This window comes from Aythya fuligula, chromosome 14 (genome assembly GCF_009819795.1).
Source record: "Aythya fuligula isolate bAytFul2 chromosome 14, bAytFul2.pri, whole genome shotgun sequence".
Classification (NCBI taxonomy): Eukaryota; Metazoa; Chordata; class Aves; order Anseriformes; family Anatidae; genus Aythya; species Aythya fuligula.
In genome coordinates, this window is record NC_045572.1 from 5,449,812 (window position 1) to 5,469,208 (window position 19,397).

Here is a 19,397-nt window from a genome sequence, read left to right on the forward strand (position 1 = left end):
AAGGTTCTTACAGTGGCAGCACAGTTTGCAATTGTACTTATGTCCTGCATGTCTCTTATGGATTGTTTCTAAGGTGTTTGCTCCTGTTTCTTACACAATTCTAAGGTGTAGAATTTTTTGTTCAAGTTCGTGTCTAGTTTACCTTTACTGTCTCTGAGAGGCAAAAACAGACAAACATTCAAATTGGCTAAAGTTAATGCAGCAACTTGTCTTATTATCTCATATTCCTACCTTTTGTGACTTGATATTAAATTCTTTTCGTCCTAGAATATTGTTCTGACAGGCACTGTACTTGGATATCACATGTATATCTTGGCCACATAAAATATGTCTTTTGTCACTCTCAGAAATTTCCTAGGAATATTGATGCATGCTAATCATTAACCACCTTCCAGAATGCCCTAAATTATTATTGTTGTTTATAAGTACTGTAACAGCTGCTTGCACACATTTTTACTTCATGTTCTGGTTTAAAGTGTTACTGGCTGAGCAGATTATGAGACCACCTCATTATATCAGAAACTTTTTTCACTTGTTGATTTTCCTTTATAGATTTTCAAGGTAATATTATAATGGTTCATATGTTCTTTTAAGTTTGTTCTCATGCAACCTGCTGGAGAAGTAACACTACTTTATTTTTACATGCAGACTGAACTAAAAGAGTATTACAGGCTTGTCCACAATAGCACATTGTTTGAGAGCCACATTTCCATAAACTTCTTTTGTCTCTTAAATATTTTTATTTTATCTTGAGGATATTATTCTATCCTTTCTTAAAGTAGATTTTTTTCAGTTATATTTGCAAGTTTCAAAAGATATATTAAATGAGAAAAAGTTATATAATCTAACTGGAAAGTATGAGATTTAAATATACTGAAACACATAAGAATACTATATATTTATTTACAAACGTATTAGTCAGATTAAATCATAACACTTCATAGGAAAAGCAACTCCCAGGTAGATGGGCTACTCAAGTACAGATTTCAAAAAACAGCATGACGTTATAAATGCTTAAAGCTAAGTAGTTAAATTGGTAACAGATGATGCTGACGTTATAAGTTGGCTTTGCTTTAAAACTTAATTGATGATTCGGTGTGATAAATTATGCTGTAGGTGTTTGAGCTCAGTGAAAAATAAAAATGCCCAGTTTAAAATTCATGTTAGTAAATTTTTGCTTATTTCTATTAACATTGTTTCCCTTTTTGGCCAAGAAAGCTCCACGAATGAAACTCCAAAGCCTGCAGATTTTTCATCAAGAAATATATTTTTCCTTTCACAGCAACTAGTATTTCATAATGATAGTTAATAGTACAACCTTAACATTCACAATTTAAGACATACAGTGTTTTACAGTGCAACCAGTCCTAGAGGAGCAACCTAGGTTCAAAAATAAGGCAGTACCTGACCAAATTATAAAGTAAGTGAATTTCTGCAATAGATAAGCTAATGGAAGTCAGTCTGTACTCCTGATTTTACAACTGGTTATTTTGTGAACTCAGACATTTGCCAAGGAGTCTTAGAACTTCTATTGTCTTAGTTTATTGACTTATGCATCCCTTAGACATTTCATGAAAGAACAACTACCACTTAAGGAATAACACATGGTTACAAGGTATGGTGGTATCCATGCTTTGTGTCCAAGGTCTCCAGTTTTCAACAGAGCTTGTGAAACAAGTGGTGAAGAGGGGGGTCCTTTGAGGTTACTGGGCAGTATGAGCAAGTTTGAATTGAAGGCTCTTGTACAATATAATCTTGTTATAATTTACCTTGCCAAGTGCAAAGCACTTGGTGGCAAAATGGTTCCCACTGTTACCACAATCAAGATTGTGTTGAGAAATATGGGAAGTGAATTGTCCAAAATATTTTGGAGAACTGACTGCCTAACTCTTTCTGACTCCTAACCCACTGCAGAATAGGTTCAACATGTTACATTCTGATTAAGCATTTTGATTACATATGAAAAATAATGCTTCCTTCTAATAGATCATGCAAAAACACAGCACATATTGGAATATTGGCTGACCTGATACACGTGAGATTTTTAACTCCCAGTCCATTCTGCCTGATTTTTTTGCAGTTTGATAGAAAAGCTGTTAGACTAGAGGACGATTCCTAGTAGGGTAATTGAAGAAACCTATGGACTTTTATGTTTGCAAACATGGTTAATAAAAGCTTTTGCTTATCACTAGCATGTCAGTGAAAAAAATCAAGAGAATATTTGTAAGCTTGTACCTTAAGGACAACATAAAGTACAAGCACTATCATTTAAGGTAGCATATATTTTCTTTCTATTCTTTTAATTGCCTCGTGAAAATGCAAGCTATGATTATATCTTCTGAACTGAAACAGGCATCTTGAGTTTAATGCTCCCCCAATAATCTTATACAGCTGCATTTTTTCATGAAAGGGAAGCTTTGCAATGCCTACACTGTTAGAAAAAAAAATTAATAATTTATTTAATAACATTTGTATTGTGACTTCCCAAAAAGAGACTGAAGATAGAAAGTTTTTATCAGCAGAGATTAATTAATTCATAACTGGTCCACACTTCGATTCAAACCAACTTTCACCACTGTGTGCAGCCTTCTTTTTAGAATCTTTCCTGAAATTGCACTAAGTTTAGAGTAGGAAAATATGAATTGCCTCCCCACACACACACCAAAGTAAAAACAGCAGATGCAAACACAAATCTTATACAGTAAGATAAATAAATGAACTGTGGTCCCAATTTCAACGTTTATTCATTTTAAAATCAGAATTTCACAAGACACCTTGTAAAAATGTCCTGTTAGACTAGATTTCAGTGTAGTGCCAGCCACGTTTTGGACTCATAATGGATTTATTTAGGGAAGTGCTCCATATAAAGTACAGTCTTTTGTTACATAGGAGATTTAGTAATTACTCATCTCAGCTGTAGTATTCTGCCAAATTGTGAATTTAATCTAGTGTTAGAGGAAGGATTTATTCTTATGAGTGTACTTTATTGGGCACTTAATTGTTAGTTACATTAGTTGCTGGCAATACATTTGTTCTATCAAAAAGCTTTAAAACATCTGTCCTTTCAGATGGAACTATATAAAATGATCTAGCTAGATATGGCACCATTTTGCCACTATTTAACTGTTGTTTTTGTTTTGTTTTGTTTTGTTTTGTTTCTTCATTGACAAAGATAGTCTTAGTAGGTGGAATAACAACTGTTTGGGGTCCCTTCATTTATGCGTTTCTTTAGGCTTCCAAAACATGGCTTAGCTGTGCTGTAAAATGTTTCTGAGATTTTTTTTGCTGTGCAAAATTAACTTTTATTTGACATTGGTTTAAACAGAACATAAAAACTATAAATTCAGAGAGAGATTACTTTATGTGGGCAACAGAATACTTAGTCAAAACTGTATCAGTGCTGAAGAGTGAGTGGTTATGAGTCCATTGATGCTCACAGTGATTGAGATGATTCATTAACTAATAGAAAAAAACATAACATGAATTTGCAAGAGATTTCTTTATATCGATTCTCCCTCTGCAAGTGTTTATATACATTTTCTTATCTGTCACAAGAAATGATTAATTATGGCTTTAGGTATTTAGTTTATTGAATAGCTATTGTTCTGCATTGATAGCTGAAATGTTAGAAGTGATTAAATTGATTGGAAATGGGACATGGCTGAAAAAACATGTGTTTCAGTACAAGTGAGTCTCTGTTGACTCAATTATTTTTTAAAAAGTATACTCCTTTTAAGTGGTACTGTAAAGCAGACAAGCAGTGAGCCTGCCACAGTAATAGTACAAGAAAGTAAAAATCTTTTATAGACCTTCTTCTACTGTGTCTAATACCGATCTGGAAGTTTTAGCATTTTTTGTCCTGGAAATTGCACCCAGTCACAAGTTGAAACATACTTAAAAGTGTGCGTACTGACCCTGGTTTATAGATACAGACCAAAGTGGTGTCTCCTGAATTTTCAGTAGTGTTTTATTTATTTATTTATTTTTATTTTCTGGAGCATTAAATTTCCTTTCAATTAAAAACTCAACTGATTCAAGATGAAATGTTTCACTGTGATAACAGGAGACATAAACTTATTAATTCTGTATTTTACAATAGTCTTTTTTAAATCTTTCAGTTTTTATAAGTCCAACAATGTCCACCGGTTCCACTATTCAAGACCTGTCAGAAAAGGATCTGTTGACCCTGAAAATGAATTTGCTGTAAGTAAGCAAATGACACATTTCTGTTAGATATGACTGACTGAATTCTGATCTAGATCTTCTCTTAGTCTGAGATTGCTCATTACAGAACCTGTATCTTTACGGTCTGGTTCAAAAATGATTAAAAACCAGATTCCTCTGCTTCAGTGCTATTCCTATGTACTTGGTGGTATATCACTGTTTCATGTGCAAGTAAGCATCATGTATATTCAACATATTTGCATTAAGCAGTAACATTTTCAGGTACTGATTTTCATTATGAAACAAGATAACATGTAAGTAAATACCAAATGGTTTGCCTCTTGTAGTTTACAATGCTTGTCAGCTCCCAACTTGACACGAAGTGGTGTGTTGTCTGCTTTCATTAGTCCTGTGAAATCTTTATAAACCAGAGTGCTGCCTATATCATTTTTATTCCCACACATAATGTTGTAATGTTGAGAAATAGTCTTTATTGTTCAAATAGTCTAGGAATTCTGCAACACCATAAATTACTTTTCAGTGTCATGCATAAAAAATGTGGTATGTTTCTGTATTTTAGTTTAGCAAGTGTTTAAAAGAAATCAGATATTTTGTAGTTTACATCATGAAAACATACCATCTGATCTTCATGGCTAAGGCTGTCCTCAATGGGAACAGCGATTTATTTCAAAAGTATTTAAAGAAGAAAAAAAAAGAAAAAAAAAATCATGCTGACCATAATGTCAGCAAAATAATGACTAAATTTCACATAACAAGCTTCTTATGCACCATTAAGTGTTTCAAATGCCAGATCTACACTGACATCCGACCTTTGCACTTTATTATCAAGATTCATGATGCACATTGGCTTTGTTTCTGGATTGGAGAGTTCAGAAACCAAGTATATGTAGTCCTTGAAATTGTTTTACAAATAATTAAATGGTGACTGTCTTCATTGTTAATGATGGTAAATAGTATTCAGACTTCCTTCAGATACATGGAAATTGGGTAGAATATGTGGAATTGGAGTACATTTTCATTGCATTCATTATTACACTTCTCACTACTGGCAGCTGAAATATAAGTATATATATTACATCATATAAGTATATATATTACATCAGCTGATACCACTACAATAAGAAGCAGTAGGACAAATGAACTAGTGGCATTTTAAAATACCAACATGTAGTCTTGTTCAGAAGGAATGGTAAGGAGTAAGAATGCTGGCAAATTGTTATAGGGCAATTTCTGCTTTTAATTGCAGAAATACTTTTTGAAAGTAGAGGGAGACAGTATCTGGGTAGAGAATGTAAGAGTAGGTCATTTGGTCATTTAGCCGCAGACATTCAACCTGTAATGGCAAAGGAATGGATACTAAATTCAATGTTCAAGGGTAATTTTCTATTTTCTCTGCTTTGTGCAGGCGTAGTGCATGAGGATGACCTTATCTGAAATCAGAAAATGATTTGTTCAAATACCTATGCTGGATTCATTTTTGCAGTCTTTTTATGCAAAAATAAATATGCATATGTTTTCCATCTTCACCCTTACATTTCAGAAGATAGAAAAGATTGAAGTTTTAAATCCTGAAGTATCATTTTCTCCTTTATATCTTTTTTAATAGTCTATGTGGATTGAGAGAACATCATTTGTTATAGCGTACAAACTTCCTGGTATTTTACGATGGTTTGAGGTCATCTCCATGTCACAGGTATGTATTAGCATGCTAAGAACCTGTAAAACGTGTATATATATGAATCCTCATCTACAGAATAGTTATCAAGTTTATCACACAAAGTAAACATTACTTATTTTTAAACATACAAAGCTGATAGAATTTGTTGACCTGCCTCTTCCAAGTTCCTCATTAAAAAATAAATAAAAGAGAAAGAATCCTGCTTCTCTCACTTAAGCTAACCAGCTGACTTTTTTTCCTTCTAATTTCCTTATTTTCTCTCTATTCTTTTACCTGCACTTTTCAATGCAGTTGCTGTCTACTTCCATGCAGAATGATCTGCTGCATGGCACAATCTCCCTTTTCTCCTCAGAACTTTTATTTGAAACACTGTTAGCTTTCTATCTTTATTTCATGCTCTTGCATCGTCTGGTCTTGAACCCCGCTATGTTTAGCATCAGAGGTTCATACCCCCATTCTAGTTTGAAGGGTATGAGTGTTAGGGTTTCTTTTGTTTTGTTTTTAAGAAAAGTTTAATTTTCCTATTATACTCTTTTATTCTTTTCCTCTTGTTATTACACGTCATGGCATGTTACAAATAAGCTGCTTGGATCAAAAGACTTTGTCATTTGCCTGGGTTGTGTCTTGTAGCATTATAGATGCAACATCATTCTCTGAGTTTAAATCAGCCACTGAATGAGCGAAGGCTCAGGCACTTCATTTGCATGTTCTACAATGTGCCTAACTCATCAGAACAGGGAATGGCATACAGATACACCCAAGGATGGATTGCTACTCCTTGCCCTGGCTTCAGCTGGTGCATTCTGTGGGTTTGCCTCTTCACAACATCTCTCCTGCGTGTCAAGCAGCATTTCACAAGCCACAGACACTACAGAGAGGGTGTGCTTCCATGTGCACAAAGACTGTTTACATCTCATTATGGAATATGATAATGGTGGTGTCAAACCAAGCGCTATTACTGGATTTCTGATCCATTTAAGAAAGTACCTAGGAATCATCATTACATAAATATAGCTAAGATACCTTTAATGCAAATTCTATCATAGGACATTGAGATAAAGAGAATTAGGCTTTTGTTCTCTTTCTATGCATTGAAGTGTACAAAATGTTTACAACGTAAATGGCGTAAACAATAGGAGATGATTTGAATCATCTGTCAGAATGAAGTAGCAAATACTAATCTCTGACTTGAAGTTTCTTTGTGTAATGCATTCATGGAATACAGGTAAAATCCAAGTTACAGAAACTACAGAGAAAATGAATTCTTAAAAATGAAAGATTTTAAGTTTCAAGTATACAAATATTTTTTTTCTCAAAAATGATTTAACAAGTCTAAATGTGTATTTGAATTTATCTGGATCAAGTTATTACCTTAAATAAAGATTTACTAAATATTTTTCATCTTTTATTTCTTTATAGACTACAATTAGTCCTTTAGAGAATGCTATTGAGACCATGTCCATGACAAATGAAAAAATTTTGATGATGATTAACCAATACCAGAGTGATGAGAACCTTCCTATTAATCCACTTTCTATGCTTCTGAATGGAATTGTTGATCCAGCTGTAATGGGTGGTTTTGCTAAGTATGAGAAGGTAGGAGTTTTTAAGTCAATGTAAAGGTTATATTCAGATGTTTTATATCCTAATTCTACTTGATCATGATACACTTCTGTCCGAAGTGGCCGTGGAAGCTAGGCTGGGAATATGAAATCCACAAAGACCCTTTTATGCTGATCACACCTGATCAGTAGTCTTTCAAATCAGAAAGTAGCATACATGCAATAAAGGTATTGGGAGAGTAACTGAAGCTCAATATAAATAGCAGTCATGAGGGCTTTCATATATATTTAATATATAAATATATATATAGGGTTTTTATTACATTTTGTAATGAAAAACATCAGACATCAAAAGGTTTGCTCTGGAGTAAATAAATCAAGTTCATCCTGTAGTAGGTCTGTAGGATTTAGATGTAGGTTATCTATTATGTTGTTATCAGTGTTTCTCAGCAATTGCAGCCTTTCTGCAGAGCAGTTTTTGTTAAAAATGAGAACACAAATAAAAACTGCTCTGCCAATGTCTAGAGTAACTGAACTGTAGCAAGTTTGTGCCTAAGGCCAACTTGGTTTAAAAATAATAATAATATAAAAACAATAAAGAAAAAGGAATGTTTAAAAACTCATATTCATTTTGTTTGCATTCTAAATTACTAAGGTTTGGGATGAACTTGAATGTAAGGCTACTCCAAAGCTGTAGAGTGTTATTATTTCTGCCTCTAATTTCTTGATGGAAAGTATGCACTTTGTTCAGCAGGCTTGGCATGTCAAACAGACTGCAGGTTTGCTGAGTGGATGGTATATATGTATGTATGTATACACACCAAATATATATATGCAATAAAAATGATGTGCTCTGGAGGAGTATGACAGGCTGTTAGTCCTAAAGTACCACTTTTGTAAACACACAAACAAATGACTACATGTATGCAACATCTAGCTCTGCTTATGTATGACAGTTCATACTTGATTGTATTAACACTGGCTGATGTTAGTGTAGGGCACCTGAATAAAATGATAATGTAAAATGTGGCACTCCAAATTTATGCTTTTTAGTTTCAGTGCAAGCTTACAAAACAAACAAGAATTTGGTTTCTTGTATTAAGTGTCTCAGACTGAGAAATGTTGGATAAAGACTGAAAATCTTAACAAAAAAGAACACTCCAGTTCTCAATTAATATATGAAATTATCAGTAGCATTACCGGGCTAAGGAGCATGGATATGTCTCTTTATCTAATAACCAATATTATGGGCACCAGCTGTAGTCACTGGAGCAATCACTGATCTCTTTATCTGATGGAATGAATTCTTTTTTCTCTTTCTAAGGCTTTCTTTACAGAAGAATATATCAGAGACCATCCAGAGGATCAAGAAAAGCTGAATAGACTTAAAGATCTAATTGCTTGGCAGGTAACATCTTACTGGCAGCAGTTATCTGAAGCTTCCTCAGCTTTTTTTTTTTTTTCCTTTTCTGTTTTTCAGTTCCCTTGTAGCATCATTTAGATTATTGTGTTGTTTTTCTATACTCAGAGGAAACTTTCTATTGCTTGTTTGTTTGTTTGTTTGTTTTCAGTTTCCCCAAAGTGAGGAGGAACAGAAAAATAAGATTCTGGTTAGAAATTTCCTGTTCTATTCCTTTTCTTTTAGAGTATATGTAGTTGTAAAAGGACTTTCTATTTATAATCTTATTTAGGTATGAATAATTTCCCTTAAGAAGGACAAAGGATTTAAACCATCAGTTTTGATGTGCCTAACAGAAAGCGTGTATTCCTTTACAAACCTGCTAAGATCACTGGCAAAACAACATTAACCATAATTCCTTACTGTCTGCTGTAGCATGTATTTGCTGAAGTGTTCTTGGGGATCTAAGCAATCCCATTTTTTTTTTATTTTTATCTTTATTTTTTCATATGTGCCTAAACTGGAGGAATGGCTCAATTTCAAAATTACATCTTACTTCCTGAAGATTGTTATCATTATACCGTCCTTTAGGAGTTAACTGAAATGTCATCTGAATCAGAGAAATTATCCATACATCTCCTTATGGCCTGGGGAAAGCAGTAGGCCAGAAAAGTACTTGAACTTACTATTTAGAACGGTTTACCAAAAGCCATGTGTAGCAGGCTACATTAGTGATTTAAAATAATCAACATTTCAAAACTCAGGTGTGTATTCAACTGAAGTCAAAAGGACTTCATGAACTGATGGGAAAACAAGGATTTTTAAACATCATAAATTGTCTTTGTAAATATATCTTTCTTAGAGATGACTGTGTCTTTTGTGTTTTTTGTTGTTGTTGCTTGTTTGTGGATTAGTTTGTTTGTTTGTTTTACATTAGGAATCTTAAGGAATGCTAGTTGCTTACAGGATTTACTTAAACTCAGTGACCGTTCACGACTCATGCTACACATCTTTTATGTGACACACAGCATGGAAGACCATTAGTAAATATTTGTTAAGCTATATCTCCAGAGGAAAGTGGAATATTCTGTCTATACTAGCAGCACCAAGGTTGTTTCTTGTTTTATTTTTAGTGTACATACAATAAGCCAACCAACCTGCAGAGCCCTTTTATCCTTGAAGAGAAAAATGCACCTACAGGAGGTAGTAGCAGGAAAAAAATGTTTTTTTTTTGCTGAGATTCAAAGGAAAAAGGCTCTTCTCATTGTCCTAAACATTTGTTATGATAAGACAGGGTAGAAAAACCTGCTCTCAGAAATCATCAGCTCTATTTGCATTATCTAGTCCAAACAGAAATTATTGGCAACGATATATAGCAAAATAAATGACTGTTAGAGACTTGAATTTTTGCACATTTGTAGTTTGTGAAGAAATCTCTATGAGGTCTTCTGAAATGTAAATGATTTAAATGAGAAAGAAGAATCGTTTACTGTTTAAATTAATGTGTACAGCAACTGCTCTATCCAAGTATAATAAAGTGATCTCTCTTTCATGAGGCATTTAATGAAATAATATGAGTTGATATGATATTTTGCTATCAGAAGTGTCTGGTCCAACAGATTAATTAAATCTGGACTTACCTATCTTCCATATCTCTTTCTTATCTAAACTCATTTTAAAAAAATCCTTCTTGCTGTTTTAATCTGATGCCATCTTAATAAAAGGGTACATTATCTCAGTTTTCATGGACCAAAATGAGCAAGAATTAACAATTTATTCCTCTTTCAGAAATGAAGCTTTCAAATAGTTTTAATTGAAAGTTTTTTTCTGTTTTGTGGTGTTTCTTCCTGTCTCATTTTGATTCAGCTTGGAAATTTCTTTGAGTCACCAACCTTAACAGCTTTTTTCTGTATTGTTGCCCAACTCTGACTCTGTATAGTGTCACTTTCTGACCATCAGAAGTACTAAGTGGATGCTGTACCATGTGTGGCATTAGAACTAATATAGTTATTTGGTTCTGTCCCCATAAATCCTTTTAAAGGGGACAAACAGATCTGTCTGTAATAGATCTGCTTTAATACCATGTTTTTAAAATGTATATTGAATTGAACTACCAAAAAATATGATAATGTCAATGGAAAGTGATGTATACAATATTAATTGTATTTATATGGTCAGAACACAAAAAGTAAGTATAGAATCTAAGTGGATTAAAAAAAAAAAAAAAAGCATTACTGGGAAATAGCTAAAAGTCTGTAGTAAAGCAGTTAGAAAAGGGTAGCCACATCTGTTGAACAAATCTCATAAATCATCATCTTCAAAGACTGAAGAATAATGAAATGCCTTTATATTTTAAAGAGAAACACCATGAAGTTTCTCTTTGTGACCACACATTATTATTTAAACAGCCTGTAGAAGTGTGTCATCATCTTTGGAGATAAGTTTTGTTTTGTTTGTTTTTAATTGATATTATTACACTAATACAATAGCAAATATAATAGTAGCAATATAAAAGCAAAGAAAGGAATTGTAGGGAAGAGGGGCTAGAAAGTAGTATTGCTATCATATTTGCTTCATTGTAAATTTTTGTTTGTTTGTTTGTTTTGTATTTGGTTAGAAAGCTATTCCTTCTGGCAAAGTTGAAGGATTTTTAAGAAATTCAAGTGCAAGGAATTATTTGATGAACTGATACAAAGATACCTTTTTCTAAATGTCTTTGGTCATGTATTTTCCTCCAAGGCAGTTGGTAAGTTGTTCTTTTGAATCTAGTAGGAGGAGCCAGAGATCTTAACCCCTCTGGTGACCTCTCACTGACCCCATCCTGGAAATAAGGAAGGCACAGGCATAAAGTGGAGAAAAGCCAGCTTGGTTAGTGATGACTGCCTCTGGTCATGGCTTGAGTTGTTCGTTTTTTGTACTGAAGCATTATCTTAATGATTTTTTTCTTTATGTGTGGGGAATGGAAGGGAAGTCTGCAGAGTAAATTCAAAGAGAAAGGAAGAGGTCATCTCTTAGTAACCATGCATTAACATGCTAAATTGCTGTAGTAATTGTAGAAGTGATCATATGCTTAAGCCCCAAGTAAATTGATTCAAATTTTACCCAGTCACTCTTTTATTCTAAAGAGAAGAATTTGAAATGATTTGCCTGGAGTCCAGTTGGATATTTTGCATCCTTACCATATTTCTAGTAAACTATGGCGTGCATCTTCATAAGCAGGTAGTCTACAGGTTTTTTGCTTTTTTAAAATTCACATGGTGTGTTTATCTCAAACAATTAACACAAAATGCATAGGAGAGAAAAAGCAATCACTATAGCTGAGCAAGCCCACTTTTCGGCTCGTACTGATTTGCCTCTTTGCTGGTAAAAAATTCTGTGGAATGTTTTTGCTCCCGATCATCTCATTTTCAGCTGACGAATCTATCCATCAATAACAGTAACAGTTTGGTAGTTGATTTAGCAGATACTTAAAATGCAGTTACAGGGGTTGTCAGAGCCAGTTTAATATTCTCTCTTGTTTTCTTCTATTTTCACCTCTTCAAGATACCTTTCCTTGGGGCCGGAATTAAAATTCACGAAAGAAGAGTTTCCGATAATCTTCGCCCTTTCCATGACCGAATGGAGGAATGTTTCAAGCATTTAAAAGTTAAAGTGGAAAAACAATATGGAGCAAGAGAATTGGTATTGCTGTCCTTTTATTTTTTATTTTTTCCTACTCCTGTGCTTTCTCTACTTAATATGTATCTTGTTCTTTCCTAACCAAATGCGCATACACTTTTGTTGCTTGTGGGTTTACTTGTAATCTGAAAGTAATTGGACCTGAGTTTCATAGTCAGAGAGTTGATTAATTCTCTAACCTGTCAAGTATTCCTCGTTTGGAAGATTTGGAGTATTGTATTATTTCCATTAAAAATGCAATTATTTTCTGTCTTATAAGGAAGCAAATTCTTATATAAATTCTTATAAAAGCAAATTTTCATGTTTCTCCACTTCGTCATTTTTGTTAGAAGCTTAGAGCATTGATGTGCAATTGGTCTTGCTGTGTTAGCCACTTCCAGCTGCATTGTAAAGTAAAATCTATGATGTATATAAAACTAAAAATATTAGTTGAGACCAAGCTGAAATGTATGGGAATTGAAGGATAGCTTCACAGAGCCTTTAGACAATTTTTGAATAAAAATCTACCTGAGCTTGTGCAGGCTAGCACAAAGGATATTTTTGGCTGTTTTTCTGTGACACCATTTGCATTGGAAATTATTTTAGTGTTGTCTTTAACATTGATTATTTCATAAGGGAATGTATGTATTCTTTTAAAGGGGAGAATAATAGCAAGTTTCTAATCTAAATTATGGGTACTGTGCTGTGTTACACACCTATATGATGTGAATTGCAAATATTTTTTCTGTACATTCTCGTTATTTTCAGTCTCATGTCACCAACAACAGAGGTTGTAATCCACAATTAGCAATCTTGCTTAATGCTTGTACCCTTCATCACTCTTTTTGGGATCATCAATTAGGAAAGAATTTTGCAGGAGCAGAGAACACACTTTCTTTGTGAATCTTTCTTTTATTAAAATCTCTACTTCTATTCCCCAACATTTTCAACATTCTAGCTTTTTTTTTTTTTTTTTCTTTTAATATATCTTTTAAATTTAATCCTGGAGATTTTTCCTGAAGTGGTCTATGAACAACACTAGGGGTGCAGTACCTGTTGCACTCCCTTTGAATATTCTTTAATTCATGGTACATTGCAGTAGAATATGTTCTGGCATGATTAGTGTCCTTCAAGCAAGGACAAAATAAAGCTATTTGGCCAAGCAAGTGCTCTAAAGTGCTCTCAAATGCTTGCTGTAGGTCTGTTCAGAAGTAGATCAGCAGACACTGTTTAATACTTTTTTTCAGACACAAAGTTAATTATGTAAATTGTAGCTTATTTAGCTTATCATATCTTATTTATTATTATTTAGCTTATCACTTACCATAGCTTAGCTTATCACTTATCATAGCATTTGAGAGGTCTTTAGGCTAAGAGTAAGAGTTTATCCAGAGAGAGGGAATAATCACAATCGCAATAACTTCAACTATGCCAAATGTTTGCAACACATCTGTGCTATCTTTAAAACCTAGAGAAAAAGGATGGAACATGGTTCACACAAACGTGTTTGATAAAATGTTTATCCTTCCTATTTTATAGCCAGATTTTGATGACAAGAGAGTAGGACGTCCAAGATCAATGCTGAGATCCTATCGTCAGTTGTCAGTTATTTCACTGACTTCCATGAATTCAGACTGCAGTACTCCAAACAAAATTGCTTCAGAAAGGTTGGTTACAAACATAATACTATTTTTCTTTCAGTCCTGTTTTTTAGCCAGTTTTAGGGGATGAAACTTAAAAGATTTACAAGAAACATAAAATTAAAAAAGCATTCAAGTATAAATCCCACTAGTAGTCTTTTCTGACTATGCCAAAATGATATTTAACTGTGGCTAATATTTCCTCCGGTTTTAAAGATACATTATTTCAACCTTAATAGACAAAATACACTTGATTCTCACTCAAAAAGACATTTCTTTTTCAGGAAACAAATATTTTATAACTTAAATGGGGGTTAGAACTATGTGATCTTTAAGGTCCCTTCCAACCCAAGCCCTTCTATGATTCTATAATGACAATTTGAAAAACACAAATATCTGGGTTCTTTTGCCTCTTTGAGTCAGTACAGCTTTTAACTTGCTATCTTCTTTTTGTGAAAATTGGAGAAGAGGGAAGCCTTTACAAGCTTACAAGTGAAGAGGTAGAACTTTTTAGTAAAGCCTGTCATCATTAAAATGTTTTGCCTAATATGCTTTCTTAACTGCAGCTCTAGGGTGAGGGCTTTATAGACTGAGAGAACAGTTGTAGGTGTGTTCATTTAGCTTTTTCATCTAAAAGCTAACTGCTTAATAAATTATCCTTTGGGCACATAAAGCCTTTTTCAGAAACAAAGCAGATATAAAATTAATCCCGCTGAGCAGTGCTTGATTATGATTTTTGTAAAATCTGTTCTATCTTTTCGAGTAGTTGTTTTTTAAGAAGTAAAAAGTCCAAAGGTGTATGATGCTAACTTGGAAGAGTATCTGCTTAAGGTACCACCATCTTCTTGCATATTTGACTGCCAGTTCAGTGTTTAACACTACTTAATTACATTTTAAATGCTCATAGGTTTTGAGGTTTCTAATACCTTATGAAATTCCCCAGGTGTTCTTCCTACCCTTTGACTTCCACTCAGCAAGGGTGTTGCACACAAATGTGATTTGTCATTTCTGCCACCTCGTGTCCCTAACAAAGCAGGGCACTTCCTGTGATACCATTCAACGACATCTAAGTAGCTAAATCATGCACATATTGTTAATTCACATGATATTAATTATTTTCCAGGATGGGTCAGCAAATTTACCATACTACCTTGTTTTATCGATTTGTAAGTTGTAAAATAATTTGAACCCTATGTGCAATAGGATAATTTCATTAGCAGAGAGGGAGTAAAGCTGTCATCCATTTCCCACTTGTTTTTTCTTAATTAAAGAGTAGCCCAATATTTAAACCCTAAATATTAGAGGAATGGAGGAGGGAGATTCTGTTTTATCAGTAGGTATGCGTATTGCTGTCCAATATGGTGAAATAAATAAGAGGATGCACTTAAAATGTGTGTATAAATAGTATTATTCCTGTTCAACATCCAAAATAGCATGTCTCGCTTTCAGCACCATCATCACCCCACATAAAGCTGCCGTATGAGCTCTGACCCTGTTTAGTTTAGGAGTCCTTGAGTTAATGCACACATCTTCAAAGAGAAATTTGCACTTAATATTTAACAATCTTTGTAATATTTTAAGACATTGTAATACCTCCTGAGGGGATCTTATTAGCAACTACAGTTGCCAGCTGAAACATATCATATACTTTCTGCCAGTGTGTGCAAGGTTGCATTGAAAGTCAAAAGGGATGACCTGCATTAATTGAGGGTGAATCAGAAGTTCAAAAGACTGTAGAAAAAAGAGTATGGAAAATGGGGAAATGATGTCAGAATACCAGTGGCTTTTAAAATATTATTCAGCAACTTAACTTTTTTTTTTTCTTTTCTTTTGCTCCTGCAGCTTTGATCTGGAAGTAGTGCTACCAAAGCCAGTAAAATCAGAATCAGAGGAGAATGGTCTACAAATTAATCCTCACCCTGAAGTTAAGATGAGGAGGTCCAAAAAAAGAACAAAAAGAAGCAGTGTGGTGTTTGCTGATGAGAAGACAGCACCTGATATTTCTATCTCTGATATGAAATGTGTATGTTACTGGTTTAGACTTGTATTTTATAATCCATAAAAAGAGGACATTAATCACTCACTTAGCAAAAAATATATATTTCACATAGAACTCTAGCTATCAAAAAATGAATTATGCAGGATACAAAAGTGATCTGACCTGCCACAAAAGAAATTTGCAGGATACTAAAAAGGGAACAAATCAATGGAAAAATCAGAACATTTCTATGTGCTAAGAATGAGAGATAACACAGTGTTGAAGCTGCACAGTTCTGAAGCTTGCTTAACTTAAAATGGAGTACAACGTTGGGAGGGTTAAGGTAGCTTTCCTGTGGAGAGGCAATTCACTGTGCTGACATTTCATGGCAGCTCCTTGTAGTCAGGGCTGTTTCAAAAGTGATGAGCCCTGTACTTTTTGTACCTTGTTACGGAACATGCAGCTGTTAGGAAACTGCAAGATTGCAAACAGAGTTCCTTAAATGGTGCCAGAATGAAGTTTGGAAGCACGGGCATCTCTTGCTTTGTAGATCATCTTGAGTGCCTTACATAACTTACACAGTGCATTTATTTATTTATTTATTTTAATGCTTTAGTCCTCAGGAGACTTTTCTTCTTTAAGTGTAAAAAGAAATAATACGATCTGAAAGATGTACTTTTGATAGGCAAGCCCTGCATGAATTAAAATGTCAGGCACTACCAGACTGCTGAATTACATGGAAAAAGAGTGCAAGTCATTTGATCAAAAAATTTTTGGCAGAATCATCAAAGGCAAAGTGAATTGAATAGAAAGCTAAGATTCTTTCAAAGGATGGAGATCTTAAGTCATAACTCTTCTAACTGTTCTAGTAAAGTCTTACCAGAGATGTTGCTTTATCTTTGCATATGAACTTGAAACTGGCAAGCAGTTAAATTCATGCCTGATAAAGTATTTTCTCTTTTTCTTGGTCCAAGATTTCAATGACCCTTAAAAGAATAAAGGGAGGGTGTATTGAAGAAAGAAACTATCCAATGGGTGTGTTCACCTGCCTTTTCTTAAGTTCAGAAAAACATTTGATTCATTGCATAATTGTGTGATTTCACAGTTGAGAAAACTTTGAATGGAGAAGGAAAAGCCTCTGAACTAGTTTATTGGTCTGTCTGGACATTTTCTGGGAAGCACACTACAGCAGGAAAAATGCCCTGCATTAAATATGCCCACAGCTTCCCTATTCAGCAAGTATATTTTGTTCAGACTGTAGTCACTAGTTTCAAAAGACAAAATATATGTTCACAAATGATAGTAAATACATATAATGTAACAGGTTTAGGTTCTTAATTGTTTGTTTATGTAATATAAACACATGCATAATTTTTTCATTCTATAGTGAGGAGGCGAGGAAGGTTGGAATTTTTCGTATTTTTTGCTGCTACAAAGCAGAGTGACATACTCCTACTGAAAACAGGCAGCACTAGAAACTTAAAGCTATGTCAGAAGAAAATACTGATCTTTGAACACTGAGCACAGACCTTAATTACTTGTGGAAGAGCAGTGCTCCAAGTAGTATTTGAGTTGAAATATTTTATGTGTCTTAGCTGAGAGAAGCTACAATAAAGCAAACACATTTTCAGAAATGAAGGAAGAATTACTTTGAGCTAGATCCCGCAATCTGCCACATGTCCCTAGTCTTTGAGCTTTGAATTGTAGTGAAACTTGTAGAGGATTGTGATTGTCTCATGCTCTCATACAAGAGAGACAGGAAGCATGCAGGCATGTTTTGAGAAGCAGTAGTATACAAAACCAAGTAGCATCTTTGCCCTTTGATTACATTACGTACAGATCCACCTAACTGTGTATAGTGTTGCAGGATTTATTTATTTATTTATTTATTTATTGCTTCAGGAAAGTAGTGACAAGCCTTGTAACAGCCAAGCTTGCTACTACATTAATTTAATAGAGAAAAATATTTTCAAAACTTATTTTTACCTTGCAAAACACAGTCAGAGCTGGCTGATGACATACCAAAGATGGTAGGAACACCATTCTACACTTCCAGATTACATAATCTCTTTTAGCTACCTTTTTTAGAGTAATGTTTTTTCTATGTCAAATGAGAAGTATTAATCTAACTAGAAATTCCACAAAGAACTAGGATTGGGCACATTCATTTATTTATTTATTTTATATGCTTTTCACAAAACATTATTTTGCCTAGATATTTGTTTTGCATATCTTAGTTCATCATTAAGGGCTTTTCTTATTATTTATTATTATTGTTATTGTTATTAAACAGCTGTCAAGGAAGTATGAGTTCATGAGTGACACCAACCTCTCAGAGCATGTAGTGGCACCTCAGAAGACATCTGTCCTCAAGCAGATGAGCTCTGTCAGTCGTTCTATGCCAACTATTCCGGGTAAGCTGCTTATAGTAAGATGATGAGCATTCTTCATTTCTTGGCTACTTAAGAAAATGTAGCACTGAAGTGTTTGCTCCAAGCAGAAGCAGGTAGCTGTCTCTGTGTGGTTCTGTGGCTCTAAGACAAACACTACAATTTAAGTGTGTGCTGTACACGTGAGGCTGGACTGCTACTATTGCTTGATAACTCTGTGCTGCCTAGTAGTAACATACTGAAAGTCTTATTTCTGGAGCTCTTAATTTTGCTTCCTTTTATAGTGTGAACATTCAACATGCCTTGAAAGAGGCAAGGATTTTTTATCTTCCCTCATCTGAAGGGCCTCGCTTGCAGAAGGAAGGGGTTCTGTAGTCTTCAGTTACAGCTCAGTGTGTTAGATACAGAGCATTTCTTTGTTTCAAATCCTTTTGCTTTGGCAGATGAATTTCCCCAAAGGTTGCCCAGTATTAGGAATTTCAATTGATGCTGTTAATATTAGAGAGGAATCTTGTAAGCCTTGCTCACAGCAAGAGGAAGGGGAAATGAAGTAACACAACTGCCCCCTAGAAAGCGTGATAACTGTGTGATAAAGAAGGGAAAACTGTAAGTGAAGGTGGAACTCATTTCTAGGTCAAGGTATACAGAGAAAACGTTGCACGATTTCAGTATCCTTTCCCCCCATCTACTTCCATAGCACATCCAGTTCTCAGCCTGCCCTTCATCTAGCCCTGTTATTGTTCCTATCTTTCCAGATGCCTATAACAGACATTTAGTACAATGCAACAGTAATTTCCTGCCCAGATTGTCATAGCCTGCTGCTTCTTCTTTTTATCTACATGTATTTTTCTTCTTTGAACAAATGTATTGATTTTTTTTTCACTGTTCACTTTCAATGTAATGAAGTT

The 19,397-nt window shown here is 34.2% G+C and overlaps 1 protein-coding gene across 1 annotated transcript in view; it reads left to right on the forward strand.

Moving 5' to 3' along the window:
- Positions 1 to 19,397, forward strand: part of DOCK2 (dedicator of cytokinesis 2) — a 187,729-nt gene that overhangs the window by 165,877 nt on the left and 2,455 nt on the right. The window contains exons 42-50 of the mRNA XM_032196787.1: positions 1,339 to 1,420; positions 4,119 to 4,203; positions 5,792 to 5,878; positions 7,283 to 7,459; positions 8,750 to 8,833; positions 12,368 to 12,505; positions 14,021 to 14,148; positions 15,964 to 16,144; positions 18,393 to 18,513. Of these exons, the coding sequence (XP_032052678.1) occupies positions 1,339 to 1,420; positions 4,119 to 4,203; positions 5,792 to 5,878; positions 7,283 to 7,459; positions 8,750 to 8,833; positions 12,368 to 12,505; positions 14,021 to 14,148; positions 15,964 to 16,144; positions 18,393 to 18,513 (1,083 nt within the window). The remainder of the gene's footprint in view (positions 1 to 1,338; positions 1,421 to 4,118; positions 4,204 to 5,791; positions 5,879 to 7,282; positions 7,460 to 8,749; positions 8,834 to 12,367; positions 12,506 to 14,020; positions 14,149 to 15,963; positions 16,145 to 18,392; positions 18,514 to 19,397) is intronic.